This window comes from Oncorhynchus gorbuscha, linkage group LG23 (genome assembly GCF_021184085.1).
Source record: "Oncorhynchus gorbuscha isolate QuinsamMale2020 ecotype Even-year linkage group LG23, OgorEven_v1.0, whole genome shotgun sequence".
NCBI lineage: Eukaryota > Metazoa > Chordata > Actinopteri > Salmoniformes > Salmonidae > Oncorhynchus > Oncorhynchus gorbuscha.
Window position 1 is genome coordinate 38,254,178 of NC_060195.1, and position 15,566 is coordinate 38,269,743.

The 15,566-nt window shown below is 42.9% G+C and overlaps 1 protein-coding gene across 1 annotated transcript; it reads right to left on the minus strand.

Annotated features, from left to right (window-relative positions):
• Positions 1 to 821: 821 nt before the first annotated feature.
• Positions 822 to 15,507, minus strand: LOC124010823 (DNA-directed RNA polymerase II subunit RPB2-like). The gene is given in 25 exon segments (XM_046323533.1): positions 822 to 1,176; positions 1,464 to 1,659; positions 1,897 to 2,057; positions 2,167 to 2,280; positions 2,561 to 2,668; positions 2,995 to 3,084; positions 3,741 to 3,991; positions 4,132 to 4,226; positions 4,309 to 4,405; positions 4,526 to 4,694; positions 4,860 to 5,213; positions 5,353 to 5,464; positions 5,589 to 5,728; positions 5,912 to 6,055; positions 6,185 to 6,371; positions 6,530 to 6,649; positions 10,435 to 10,631; positions 10,764 to 10,928; positions 11,028 to 11,186; positions 14,020 to 14,055; positions 14,057 to 14,240; positions 14,352 to 14,464; positions 14,571 to 14,721; positions 14,834 to 14,906; positions 15,367 to 15,507. Coding segments are annotated over 25 exon segments (3,525 nt in total). The 5' UTR covers positions 15,386 to 15,507; the 3' UTR covers positions 822 to 1,086.
• Between the last annotated feature and the right edge of the window lie 59 nt (positions 15,508 to 15,566).

The window sequence follows — 15,566 nt, forward strand, 5'->3', positions numbered from 1 at the left end:
GGAGGCCGGTTCCCGGGGGCCACAAATGCGGTAGTTTGGCCCTGTGGGCAAGGCAGAAACAGACACCCAGGCATAAAACAATTACCCTTACTAAAATTGTCATGTGAAAAAAAACACATGAATTTGAATAAATCTTACATTTGAAATGATATTATTTTTATTTCTAATGTACCAAGGTTATTTTTTGGACCCCCTGAAAAGTACACAAATCATTTTCCCCTTGACATGATGCTTGACAAGCCATAAAGACATGCCTTTGCAAAAGCCATTGTGTGGAGTGAGTGATCAGGAATTAGAGGAAGGAAAACCAAACTCAGAACCCTCTTGTATTCATATAATCCCAGTACTCGCATACTACGGGTTTAGCTACCAATCCAAACAGTGGCAGATGTCTGGGGATGTACTGTAGGGCATATTGAGTAACCGACAAGTATGAAATGGTGTAGAAAAAGGAGGATTTATGATGGAATGTAGAGATCCACTTTCGGTGCTAAAAGTCTGCAACTCCAATGAAGAGGCCAGCGGACATTGCTTTTACCAAATGTTTCTAGTTTCCCCCAGACTTAAGCTGTATGTATGAATTTGCTGTATTCACGTTGGTGTATGGTTTACTAACACTAGATGTTATTACTGTGTGACAGCTGCTGTACATCACACTAATAAATACAAAAATTGACTTGTGGTTATTTTGTGTTTTTTTCAATATTACATGATCAAGAGGTATGCACAGAGCTTTTTAAAGTGTGACAGAAATATAACATCTCAGTTTTTCAAATCCAGATCAAGATAGCTACAAAACACTGAATTAAAAAAATACAGTGTGACAGCACATTAAACATTTATTCTAGTTTTACAAAAATAACAGACGATCTTCCTTCTTTTCCAAAACTGTGATATCACAAAAAAAATACTTTCGCAGACAAAAGCACAAGCCTGACCATTAGCATCAAAACAAGTTGACTGTTGCTTTTAGTTTTAAAATCAGTCTCCTGTTTCTCCAGCTCATCCACTGTAGAGATAACTGATGCTCTCGGCATTCCTTCCACACATAATTGAATTCCCGTCGACTCGAAAAGGGTAGTGCTCCTAACTGGTCATCATACGAGGGGCGATACTCATGGACATGAGCTCCTGGAAGAGCAGCTTGCAGGCGTACGGCATTCTGACCAGGGAGATCTGAAAAGGTTACATTGTATATTATCTTAAACAAAACTAAGGCTATAGAGGCCCAGAGTCAAGATTTTTTTATAGGCTAGTCATTTTTTAACACTAATCTATAGGACACATTTCACTAGAATGTATTGTAGTTAGAATCAGAATTGGCATAGTTACTGTAATAAAAGGTAACAACAAATTAATAGGCCGACCTAAGCATAAACCATGTTAAATAAATGTGAAATTAAATAAACTAATAAAATAAAAACAGGGATAACAGGGACACCGGTGGTGGTGTTGACACGTACCTGTGTTTTGTTGCGACAGCCCCTGCACTCGTAGGTGTGCGTGCGGGTGTTGGCGATGGCCATGAGGCCACATAGGTTGCAGACGTGGACCTGGTAGGGGTCGGACGCCTCGAACAGCCTCTCACGCAGAAACTGAGCTGCGCCGTGGGCTATCTGACAATCGCGCTCCATCTCCCCAAAACGAAGACCTCCGTCACTGGGTGGACAGATGACAGCATGGTTAGTAAAGTGGGCCAAAATCAGGGCCTGTATTAGCAAAGCATCTGATCTAGGATCTAGTGCTTTTATTATCATCTAAAAAGACAGAACCGATCATAGATCAGCTCCTACTTAAAAAGTCGCTTTATGAATACGAGCTCAGAAATGGATACCATTTCTCACATAGTGACATAAAAGGGGAAGTCAGACGGTAAATAATTATTGGTGTTCTTACCGTGATCTGCCCTCCATGGGCTGTCTGTTGAGGATCTGGACTGGGCCTCGGGCCCGAGAGTGGATCTTATCGTCCACCATGTGCTTCAGGCGCTGGTAGTATGTGGGACCGAGGAAGATCTGAGAGGTAATCTTACGGCCGGTGAAGCCGTTGTACAACACCTAGAGGGGAAAGATGAAGCCGGTCAATTGGAATCTCTAGACAGACTAGTGTCAAGTAGCTACTATAGACAAGTAGGGTGTGAATGGTAAAGGAGGCTGGCGTCCTGACCTCGTTGCCCCTCAGGTGATATCCGTATTCAGACAGCAGGTTGGAGACTTTCTGCACATTGACCGCATCGTTGAAAGGCGTGGCGTCACCAATCTCCCCTTTGTTGGCTGAAACCTACAAGGTGAAAGGAGGGCGGGAAGGTGGAAACGTTGTTACAAGATAACTGCCATCCGCAACACTTGATTTACATAACATCTAAAAAAAATTAAATGCTCTGCTTGATTTTTTTATTTAACAAATTCTCGCTGACCTTTGTCATTTGTAAAATATCTAAATCTAGACGACAGACAATCCTATTGGTTTTACTTATGATCACTTTACGGTCACATTAAGAGGTCTAGTAAAAAGGGAGTAAAAGTTGAAGTGGGTGGAGGAGTCAGACAGGCGACAGTACCTTGCCCTGCAGGCACTCAATCAAATGGCCGACTGTCATACGAGAGGGGATGGCGTGGGGGTTGATGATGATGTCTGGGGTAATTCCCTCGCAAGTGAAGGGCATGTCCTGCGGAAAGCATCGGAAACAATGGACTTTACAAAGACTTCTGCACGTGGGTTCCAATTTTCGGAACCAGTTCATCTAAGGGATATCCTCTGACAGGAACGTGGCACATTCTTCCATGTTATATTTCAAATCAGTTTTATAGTACATACTCCTTCTGGGATGTTGCTTAGCATTTCCTGTGAAGAGACCTTTGTTTTGTATTTATGTTCAGTCTAAACACAATACGTCTCTAGACAATTGACCAGACAGCCTGGCTCAAATGACACACTGTGTAGTCTAGTGAGGAGTCGGTAGACGAGGCATGAGGAACATGTCTAATACTTCACCTCCTGTCTGTACTGAATACCACAGGTACCCTTCTGCCCGTGTCGACTGGCAAACTTGTCACCGATCTGGGGGATACGAACAGAGCGAACCTGGCAAGAAAAAAAGAAATGGAGTCAAGTTAAATCCTGCCACAAGTAGGCAGATGAGTGGCATGTGTAAGGAGGCCTAAACCTTCAAATCTAACTATTTGTCACATACTGCAGATGTTATTTGCAGGTGTAGCAAAACGCTGGGTGTTTCTAGCTGTGACGTAAGGATAGAGGGTGCAATATTCCGTCAGTGGAGTCCATGTTTTATTTAGTCAATCTGTCAACAACTCTGATTTGGCTTGGGGGGGGCAGGTAGCCTAGTGGTTAGAAACATTGGGCCAATAATTGCTTGATCGAATCCCCAAGCTGACAAGGTAAAAATCTGTCGTTCTGCCCTTGAACAAGGCATTTAACCCATTGTTCCCTGGTAGGTCGTCATTGGAAATCATTTGTTCTTAACTGACTTGCCAAGTTAAATAAAGGTTACACACGCACACACATACACACACAATTCTGCGTGTGAAACTCAAGTCATGGTTAATTCAAACCTGCCCCTACTGTGGATGTAATTCCTGCCTACCCTAAACTTGACAAATGAGAAGTAGAGCTGTCAACAGGAGTAATTTGTTACCATGTTTGTTTTTACATTTTTACAGCCTACTACCCGCGTTGTCAAAATGTCACTACTGGGAAAATCTAGAGGACTCAGGACATACCCTAATCTTGCAGAACTTGTAGCCCTCCTGGTTGAGTGTGACCATGACTTGGTCCACGATGCCCGTCTCGCTGGTGCGGAGGAAGGTGCTGCAGTCCCTCTTGGTGTAGCGCCGGTTGGTGCTGTCCAGCTCATCGTCGTTCTCCGGCAGGGTCACAGTCTTGCCGATGATGACGTCCTCGCCGGAAACACGCACTCCGGGAGCTATCAAGCCGTCGTCGTCCAGCTTGTCGTAAATGGCGTGCCTCATGCCTGGGGGAAGGGGAGGACCATTGGGTTGTTCAATGAGAAATTCTCTTTGTATGAATGCCAATTTAATAGAAGTTGCAGATGGAAAATGTATGAGATGATGGAAATAGGCTCTGGTTTAATGGCTGATGCCAAGGACGTACCCGAACAGGTTTCGCGTGAGGGTTTTTCAAAGATTTCCTCCTGATCGAAGCCTTTCTTTGACTCCTGCTCTTTGTAGGAGCGGTAGAACACAGACCTGAAATAAAAACACTTATTTACACATTTTGTCTTAAGTCATTTTCACAGCAAAGTGCAGGTCTTCAGATCACAGCACAAACCTGAAGAATCCACGGTCCACCGCAGAGCGGTTCATGATGACAGAGTCCTCCTGGTTGTAGCCAGTGTACGCCGCAATAGCCACAATCGAGTTGATACCTAAACCAAGCACAAATGGAGGATTTCAACGAGCCAGAACTAGAAAAACGGCAGACATTTTTAGGTCAGAGTTAAAAAAAGTGTAATTGGCTGCCAATTCTGCAGCGCTCCAGCTCTCACCTGCAGGGAGCTCTCTGAAACGTAGGTACTCCATAGAGCGGGTGGTGACTAAAGGTTTTTGGGGGTAGTAGAGCACGTGGGCCAGGGTGTCCATCCGCACATGGAAGTTGGTGATGTACACACCCATGGCTTGTTTACCCATAGCAGACTGGTATGTGTTTCTGGGAGACTACATGGGAAAAGGTGTTGGGGGGGATGTATTCATTGATTTACAGTTCAAATAGATGGATAAAAATCTTAATTTAGGATGTTTCATAGCATAGATATGAACAGTCTCTTGCCATTGCATCCTATTCAAATCAGCCCCAATAAGATTATTTTTTTGTTGCTGTACCTGGTTGTGATCGGGGAAGGGGATGATGGAAGCACAGACTCCCAGGATCATGGAGGGGTGGATCTCACAGTGGCTGTATGTAGAACAGTAGGCCACGCCCTTCTCCTGGAGGTCATCAGGGGTCATGGCCAGCATCACAGTCTCCTCCTCCAGGGTGTCGATGTACTCCACCACGCCGCTGGCCACCAGGTCCTGCCAACTGTAGTTGTTGTACTCCCTCTCCTTCAGCTGGTCGATGTGTCTCCTTTTCAGCAGCAGCTTTTGCTTCTCTACGATCAGCAGAGGACGACAGATCCTCCCGGCGTCCGTGTAGATGCGGATCTCCCTCTCTCGGATGTCTCTGATCATGGACACCTAGAAAACGGGTAATAGTGTATGAGAAAATAGAACACCTGAAAAGGGGGATATTGGGTTTTTATGTGTAGGTTAATTTAATAATAAAATAATGAAAATGTCAGAAAAGTCCTGAAAATCTGGAACAATTCTCTCTTACCTCAGACACAATGATGTCCATCTGCCTCCTCAGTTTCCTCAGTGTGTTCATCAGCTGCTCTGGGTCCTTGTGTATACCCACCCAACAGCCATTGACAAAGATCTTTGTGGCACTGTTAGGGTAGAATTAATGGAAAACATAAAATGCAGATAAAATGGGTTGACAAACTTTTCAGAGACATGACAATGTTTTTCTGTATTAATAAAGAGCAGTGTGCTGCCATCTGCTGGACTCACTCCGCAATGGCTGCCGGTGAGATCTCCTCCAGGTTCTCCATGCTCCACTCCTCCAAGAACTCCAGGATGGGAGAGGGCTGGGAGCCCACAGAGATGTAGGCCATGAGGGCCAGGTTCTTCACTAGGCCTACAGCATGACCCTGGGAAATAAGACAGGGAGGGGACATAAAAATGGGGGACAAAATAAGCAGGGACAACACTTTCAATGTCAATTGTAAGTGCGAGCTTAGCTCCTTGTGGGTAACATTACAACTTGTCATCATACAACAACTGACCCCCTTGATAAGGAACATAAATGTGATTTGGAGTGGTATTGGGCATACCTCCGGGGTCTCAGCAGGGCACACCATGCCCCACAGCGTGTTGTGAAGCTGCCGGGGCTTGGCTAGCTTGCCGTCCCTACCGATGGGGGAGTTCACACGACGAAGGTGAGAGAGGGTGGAGGCGAAGGTCAAGCGGTTCAGCACCTAAAAACAGACGAGGAATGTTGTCATTTTTAATGACGATAAACAAAATCATCTTTTCGCAGCATAACGGAAAACTAGGCTGTAACTATATAGGGATGTGTACCAGATGTTTTCTGCCCTGTGTGTTACCTGGGACACACCAGCTCTGGCCTGATGGGCCTTCTTGACGTCACCCCAGTTCCCCGTGGCCAGAGAGTACTTCAGGCCGTCGGAGATGATTCGTGTCTTGATGGCCAACTCCAGGTTGAAGTCCTTCCCTCGGTCAATAAACTTTTGGGCGTAGATGCGGATCTCTTTCAGCAGGTTCTTGAACATTCTAATTGGGTCCAAAAAATAATAATAATAATAAAAAAAGCTTCCATACATATTCACCAAATGCTCAGTTTGGATAGGAGTGCGGTTTACAAAAAGTTGCACTACATCTGAAATGAAAGCTTTCTAGACATTTTATAGATGTGTTTCTTTAGGACTTACCCACGGAACAGGAAAGCCAACAGCGGCCCAGCCAAGTCTAGCCTCTTGTTGCCATAGTGATCCCTGTCATCCAGCTCTCTTCTGCCCAGGGCCGCTAAGAGGAGTCTGTGGACCATGTACCTGCAAACAGACACAGATACACCACCGAGTTACATCGTCCAGCAACAACATAAAGACCATTGCATGAAGTAACAGAACGCCGTCATAACCTAGAATTACATAAAGAATGTCCAACAGAGATCTGGTGAGTTACACAATCTCTATGGCAGTGGTTTCAACCTGTGGCCAACAAAGTTTGTACTAAGATTTTAAAAAGTTTCATATTGCAGTGTTATATACAATTTTATATTACTTTTCACAACGCAAACCGTTTAACAGACATCCATCTGTAATAATGGGGGTGGGGGTCCAACTCAAGGTGTCTCCCCAACTTTTCAAATATTTTCAGGTGACCCTCCCCTTCTACTGTCAAATAAATTGAACACCCCCCCCCCCCCAAAATCATAGAATTAACTCAAAATAATGTTTTAGACCACAAATAACAATAACTGCGTTTATAAACGTGGATATCGACTTCGCCACTTCAGCATGCTTTTGTGGCACAGTTCGATGCCATGCAGGGCTGCTGGCCAGAAGATTCGCCGACCACCACAGATGATCGCACTCTCCCTGCTGGTTTCATTACTTCACGATCAGAGCCGCTTGCAGACAGTGATCAGCTAGGGTGGAATCAGATTTTCAACACTTTTACGCCACATTTATAATTATATAAAATATATACAACAGTTTTTCCCACCAACAGGTTTCTGTGCCAATGCACCACACAACCAATAAACAAAACATACGAATACGAGCACTTCAATATCATGGTTTGCGTTTTCAACACCACAATAGACTACGTCAATCTCAACAGAAAACACATCCATGTCCCATTCTTCTCTGCAGATCCTCTCAAGCTCTGTCAGGTTGGATGGGGAGCATGGCTGCACAGCTATTTTCAAGTCTCTCCAGAGATGTTCGATCGGTTTTAAGTCCAGGCTCTAGCTGGGCCACTCAATGACATTCAGAGACTTGTCCCGAAGCCACTCCTGCATTGTCTTGTTGGTTGTGTGCTTAGGGTCGTTGTCCTGATGGAAGGTGAACCTTCACCCCAGTCTGAGGTCTTGAGCGCTCTGGAGGGAAAACCCTTGTACATTATCCCATCCCAGAGTTGCGGTTTCATCAAATTGACTTGTTGCAGATAAAAGTATGTGCATAAACACAAAAAAATACTTTGAGACGAAATTCCCCATGTACTGATTAAAAAAACACAAGTTAAATGGGTTTCCATGGCATTTTCAACTCTACGTTTCGTCACAAAAAAAGTTGAGTAGGTGTGCGCGCCCACTCTGTTATTGGTACATGCACGCTAGCCAACAGGTTGCAGATACAGTGCAGGTATATCCTACTACATGAGATTATTATAGACATAAAAGCAAGATTATTTATATTTGTCAAATGGCAGCCAAGCATCACTTATCAAAGCCACCAGAATAAGACCCTCCATATTTATTGAAAGGAGCATCAACCTCATCACTGAAATTCTACCCTGTGAAGTTCATCATAATTTATTTAATCTATCACGCATTTTTTTTATCCAACATGTAGGCTACTTTACTGCATAAAAAAGGTTGGTTGGAAACCTGCTTAATTAATGTCAAGCCATTTTGCAGATGCTGGGATTATATTTTGGATGAATCTGCGCATTCCTACAGGAGATTTTTGAAGTAGCCTAATCAGATTAAAACATTGTGACTGGTTGTGTTAATGCCACATGCAAAAAAGGTAACACATTTAAAAAAGTGAAATGATAAATATTTCCGCCATAGTGAAGCTTTCGGTTCTAGGTGCGCGAGGAATAGACACTAGGCTTGAAGAGGAAGCCGAACATCTGTTAAGATTCCTGAATAACTAGGCCTGCCGGGAGCATACAGTTGAAATCCAAAGTTCACATACCCCTTAGCCAAATACATTCAAACTCAATTTTACACAATTCCTGACATTTAATCCTAGTCAACATTCCCTGTCTTTGGTCAGTTAGGATCATCACTTTATTTTAAGAATGTGAAATGTCAGAATAATAGTAGAGATCATTATTTATTTCATCTTTTATTTCACATTCCTAGTGGGTCAGAAGTTTACATTCACTCAATTAGTATTTGGTAGCATTGCCTTTCAAATTGTTTAACTTGGGTCAAACGTTTCAGGTAGCCTTCCACAAGCTTCCCACAATAAGTTGGGTGAATTTTGGCCCAGAGCTGGTTTAACTGAGTCAGGTTTGTAGGCCTTCTTGCTCACACATGCTTTTTCAGTTCTGCCCACAGATTTTCTATGGGATTGAGGTCAGGGCTTTGTGATGGCCACTCCAATACCATGACTTCGTTGTCCTTAAGCCATTTTGCCACAACTTTGAAAGTATGCTTGGGGTCATTGTCTATTTCGAAGACCCATTTGCGACCAAGCTTTAACTTCCTGACTGATGTCTTGAGATGTTGCTTCAATATATACACAATTTTCCAGCCTCATGATGCCATCTATTTTGTGAAGTGCACCAGTCCCTTCTGCAGCAAAGCACCCCCACAACATGATGCTGCCACCCCATCACACAGCTTTTGCACTGTTATTCAAATGACATTTTCACTGCAGCCTAGAGTAGATATTTTTACTCACTTGAGAACAATAATGCAATTATTCATTGCATTGTGGTGTTGTAGGCTAGTCTAGGTAAGAATTGTATTGTCCCTAAACAAGATCAACAGGGGAGCTTTCTTAGCTGTGTGTTTCATGTCATCACTTTTCATTCATGCAATGATGCCAGTGGTGTAAAGTACTTATTAAGTAAAAAAATACTGTAATGTACTACTTAGTCGTTTTTTGGGGGTATCTGTACTTTACTATTTATATTTGACAACTTCTACTTTCCTAAAGAAAATAATGTTTGAATCCATACATTTTCCCTGTCATCCAAAAGTACTCATTACATTTTGAACGCTTTGTTAGCAGGACAGAAACATGGTCCAATTCACACATGGAAAACATCCTTGGTCATCCCTACTGTCTCTGTTCTGGAGGACTCACTAAAACACAAATGCTTGGTTTGTATATATCGGATTGTTTGAGTGCGCCCCTGGCATTGTGCCATCTGGTTTGCTTAATATAAGGATTCTGAAATGATTTAGACTTTTGAAACTTAAGTACATTTAAAACTAAATACTTTTAGACTTTTACTCAAGTAGTATTTTACTGGGTGAATTTCACTCGAGTCATTTTCTATTAAGGTATTTTTACTCCCGCATGAAAATTGGGTACTTTTTCCCACCAATGAATGATGCACCTGGCCTGTCCGCTGCCTGTCTGCTGCCTATCTGCTATTACTATTTATTCTTGTGAATTCATATTTAAACATTGACACAGCTTTGAATACTTTTATATGTGGTATAATTGCTCGTTAGCCTGCTGCAGAGCTGGACAAACGATCCACCTACCACTAATGTCACTTTAAATGGTGGATAGAGGGCAGGAGAGACCGTTAGACTGTATTGACCTTTGGAACAGTAAAAGTTAGCACATGGAAAAGCGTAGTTTGTAAAGGAAGTGACACACCACCTTGATATAGGGGTGCATGCAAGCGGATGAAGAAATTTGGATAGAATGGAAGACATTATATAGTAAAACCTGTAAAAGAGCAAAAATTAACTAGGAGAAAAAAGTTTGACCAACTTTCCCTATTTTGGACTACCCCTCCCCCCAATAAATTGCAATCTGTCCCTAAAATATTTTGTCCTCAAGTGCTTATTGAAGTGATTTGGTGGTCCCCGGAATGGAACAGATGGTCATTACATTAATATAACATAATAAATACCCACCCTAAGAAATAGGCCTTCTTGGTCTCACAGAAGTCACTGACTCCGACGTGGGGGAGCACCTCCTTCTGCAGCACCTCCTTGGCGTACTTGATCCTCCTCTCCTTGGTGACACCGGGCTTGGCACCACGAGAGCCGATGAAGTTCAGCGCCACGTTCTGCTCCTGGATCACAAAGGCCTCGTCCAGGGATGGTTTGACCTGGTGGACCACAGCACGTCAGATAAGTAGTGTGTGTGTGTGTGTGTGTGTGTGTGTGTGTGTGTGTGTGTGTGTGTGTGTGTGTGTGTGTAGTGTTTCCTGTATCTAGAACATCCTAGACAAGAGATTTACCATCTCCATCATCTCAGGGTCGTCAAAGTCGTAGATGATGTGCTCCAGGATGTCTCTGTCGGACACAAAGCCCAGGGCTCGGAACACTATGATGATGGGCACTTCCTGTCTGATGTAGGGCAGAGTGGACACGATCCTCTGACCAATGGCACTTTTCTTCACCCCCTGGGAGAAAAAGCAACAAAACAAAATGCTGACATGTAAATCTCTGGGACGGTAGCAAATCTGACAGTAAATTTAGGACCAGGTATATCTGTTTCTCACCTGTCCTCCCCTGGCCATCATGCTGACCCAGATGGAGCTGGTGGGGCGCGAGGAGTTTTCCAGGCAGGAGCGGCACTCCCCTGTGTACGCATACTTTGAGTCCTTCTTGGCGAAGACGTACACTGTGTTCGTGGCCATCTTCTCCTGGGCGATCAGGACCTGCAAACCAAACAAGGCAATTCCTATCAACAGCCCAATTGCAAAAGCTTGTGTTAGTGCTCACTCATTAAAACCAGGGTTGGCTAGGTTCCTTTCTTAATGTAATCTGTTACAGTTCAAAACTGTAATCAGCAACATAACTTTTGGATTACCTAAACTCAGTAACAATCTGATGACTTTCAGATGACTTTCCCCTTAAGATGCATTAGAAGACAAAAATGAATATTACCAATTGAACGACATCTACTGCAGGATAAATCAGTGTTAGAGTTTACATAGCTGGCCATAAATGGAGGTGGTATTTTACTTTATGGGTTGGTTATGTAGGCTTCTTCTAACCCATTGCTTGCTAGCACAGATTACAATACGATTAGGCTATATCTTTACATTAAAAACCACCAAAGTCGGTCAGATTTCTAGTCATTCCAATTCATTTAATACACCTTGATCTTCAAGAATAGGACTTGTAAATATAGAAATACAGATTAGCCAAACTGTTTTACCTGAGCATAACCAAACACGAAGGACTTATTAACCTACTCTGTTTATGATTTTGTAGGCTACACCACTGCTGTCGTCCTTACCGCCAAGCATTTATTCAAATTGGATCATCTTTAAATTTCCGACAGCAGTAGGACCATTTAAAGAGATACAGTGCTTTCAGAAAGTATTAAGCCCTCAATTTATTCAACGTTTTGTTTGTGTTACAGCCTGAAATACTAAAAAAATTGTTTTTAGAAATCTTGTGAAATCTATTGAAAATGAAACAGAAATCTCATTTACACAAGTATTCACACCCCTGATCATTACATGTTAGAATCACCTTTGAGTCTTTCTGGGTAAGTCTCTAAGAGCTTTTCACATCTGGATTGTGCAAGATTTGCAGATTTTTTTACATATTTTTTTATTCTCCAAGCTCTGTCAAGTTGGTTGTCAATCATTGTTTCAAGTCTTGTCATAGATTTGCATGCCTATTTGAGTCCAAACTGTAATTAGGCCACTCAGGAACATTCAATGTTATCTTAAGAAATTCCAGAGTATATTTGGCCTTGCATTTTAGGTTATTGTCCTGCTGAAGGGTGAATTTTTCTCCCAGTGTCTGTTGGCAAGCAGACAACCAGAATTTGCCTGTGCTTAGCTCTATTCAGTTTATTTTTAGCCCCCCAAAAAAACTCCCCAGTCCTTGCCGAAGACAAGCATACCCCAGTCCTTGCCCATGACAAGCATACCCCAGTCCTTGCCCATGACAAGCATACCCCAGTCCTTGCCCATGACAAGCATACCCCAGTCCTTGCCCATGACAAGCATACCCCAGTCCTTGCCCATGACAAGCATACCCCAGTCCTTGCCCATGACAAGCATACCCCAGTCCTTGCCCATGACAAGCATACCCCAGTCCTTGCCCATGACAAGCATACCCCAGTCCTTGCCCATGACAAGCATACCCCAGTCCTTGCCCATGACAAGCATACCCCAGTCCTTGCCCATGACAAGCATACCCCAGTCCTTGCCCATGACAAGCATACCACAGTCCTTGCCCATGACAAGCATACCACAGTCCTTGCCCATGACAAGCATACCACAGTCCTTGCCCATGACAAGCATACCACAGTCCTTGCCCATGACAAGCATACCTTGCCGATGACATGATGCATGTGTTGGATTTGCCCCAAACAGGACATAAGGTTAATTTGTTAGCCACATTTTTTGCAGATTTGCTTTAGTGCCTGGTTGCAAACAGGATGCATGTTTTGGAATATTTGTATTCTGTACAGGCTTCCTTCTTTTCACACTGTCAATTAAGTTAGTATTGTAGAGTAACTATAATGTTGTTGATCCATCCTCAGTTCTATTACAGCCATTACATTCTGTAACTGTTTTAAAGTCACCATTGGCCTCATGGTGAAATCCCTGAGCGGTTTCCTTCCTCTCGGGCAACGGAGTTAGGAAGGACGCCTGTATCTTTGTAGTGACTGAGTGTATTGATCCAAAGAATAATAAATAACGTCACCATGCTCAAAGGGAAATTGAATGTCTGCTTTTTATTTTAATCTACCAATAAGTGCCTGTCTTAGTAAGACACTGGAAAACCTCCCTGGTCTCTGTGGTTGAATCCGTGTTTGAAATTCCCTGCTTGACTTACAGATAATTAATTGTATGTGTGTGGTACAGATATGAAATAAATCATGATAAACACTATAATTGCAAACAGAGTCCATGCAACTTAAGCACACGTTTTGTCCTGAACTTATTTAGGCTTGCCATAACAAAAGGGGTTGAATACTTAGACTAATTTCAGCTTTTGATTTTTAATTAATTTGTAAACATTTCTAAAAACATAATTCCACATTGACATTGTGGGGTATTGTGTGTAGGCCAGTGACACCAAACCTCAATTTAATCCATTTTAAATTCAGGCTATAACACAAGAAAATGTGGAAAAATGTCAAGGGGAGTGAATACTTTCTGAAGCCACTGTAGCTTACAGAAGCCTATTCTTGCTTTTTTCTTGTAATCCTTCAAATGCATTTAGTGTGTCATCATAGTGGTCTTTGACTTGTGGTCAGACTCACTCAGGCAGAACAAACCTAAACTTGCACCTTTTTTCAATGCTGATTTGAATGTCATATCATTGATAAAACAGGAAGGTGTCAAAGATTTTCTACACAAACATATTTTCTGAATTACTTTTTTTTTTTTAAGTATCTGTCATCTGATTACAATATTTTTTTCTGATAACATATTACATTTATTTCCCCAACCCTGATTGAAACATAGATTAAAGACAGGAATCTGCCCTGAAGTCTACCCTCTACTTTCTTTCTCCTTTTACCTTCTCTGACCCATTGATGATGAAGTAGCCCCCCGGGGTCCAGTGGGCACTCGTTGAGCTCACACAGATCACGGTCTGTCAGGCCGCTGAGCAGGCAGTAGGTGGAGCGCAGCATGATCGGGATCTTGCCGATGAAGGTCTTCTGGTGCTGGGTCTGCAGCTGGTCCTCACCCTCCTTGATGATGGTCTTGGTGATATCCACGTACAGTGGAGCAGAGTACCTGTATAATACAGATGTGGCCCTAGTTGGCACTGGCAGCACTGAAGGTTGCAAATGATGTGCAAGGGAGATTTATCGTGATAATAGTATGGCCCCAAATGAGCAAACTTACGTAAGGTTCCTGAGTCTGGCCTCGTTGGGCATCATAGGCGACGGGGCTCCATCTCTTTCCCAATGAGTGGGTTTTGAAAGGTAGATCTGCTCAAACTTCAGCAAGTAGCGTGGCTGTAGAGTAACAAAAGGGGAGCGTTAACAGGGCATTAGTAAGTGCCCTCGTAGAGAGAGGCAAAACATGAAGCAGAAGATCTGAAAGCGCCTGTCTGTCACTCACCGGATCCTCCACCTCACCAGAGGTGTGCTGGGCCTCAGCCTGCAGGTCAATGGGTGGGGCATCCTCCACGATCCTCTGCACAGACATCTGGATGAACTCGTCAAAGGAGTCCAGCTGCTGTCGCACCAGGCCCTTCTCATCAAAATAGGAACTGTAAGGCGCATCAGAGAGGATACTGTTATCTGAACAAAAGCAAACTGCATAGTGTATGCTACATGAGGATACAACAAAAATAGGAGAGATAGGTAAGAGCATAATTTTACCTGATAACAATCCAGCAAGCTTCCTGCCATAAATCGGGGGTGATTTCATCCTCATCCTCATCGTATTGGATATCTGAGATAACAGAATTCGGATAACAGATTACAGAAAAGACATCAAAGAAGTGCATATAGACGCAGTGACATAACATTAGCCAAGGCCCTAACTAGGTCATGGAGTTTCCTACAGCACAACAACTGATAGACACAAAGAAAGGTATTTTAAATCTGCAGACCTCAAAGACTTGCTAACTTTGTTTATTCAACATGACGTGATTTTCATATAAGTAGGCCTAGTTGAAAGTGTGATTATAGCTAGGTGTTTAGTCTGGTGAAACCAGCCAACTAATTAACTAGGCAATTAGTTAACCTCGCAAGCTACATAGCACTAGTATGCTTGCTAGCTACTGTAGCTATCTATTCTTGGTGATGCGCATATTAGCCTGTATGCTAACTAGATAGCTAGCAGCAAGCTAGCTAACTACATTATGTAAAAAATAACGCATTCGACTCAAATGGCTGAAATACCAACAAACCTTCATCTTGGTCATACATGGTTACTGCTGCTTCCCTCTCGTGTTCGCATAAATAAGCAGAAACCGACTTTTAAATCATCAACAGTGTCTGATTCAACGCTGTCTAACGTTACACACTGCTAAATGAACACACAAAATAAAATATCGATGGTCAAGCCTGAACGTCACTTCCTATATCAAAGTTATTATTTTAATGTGCA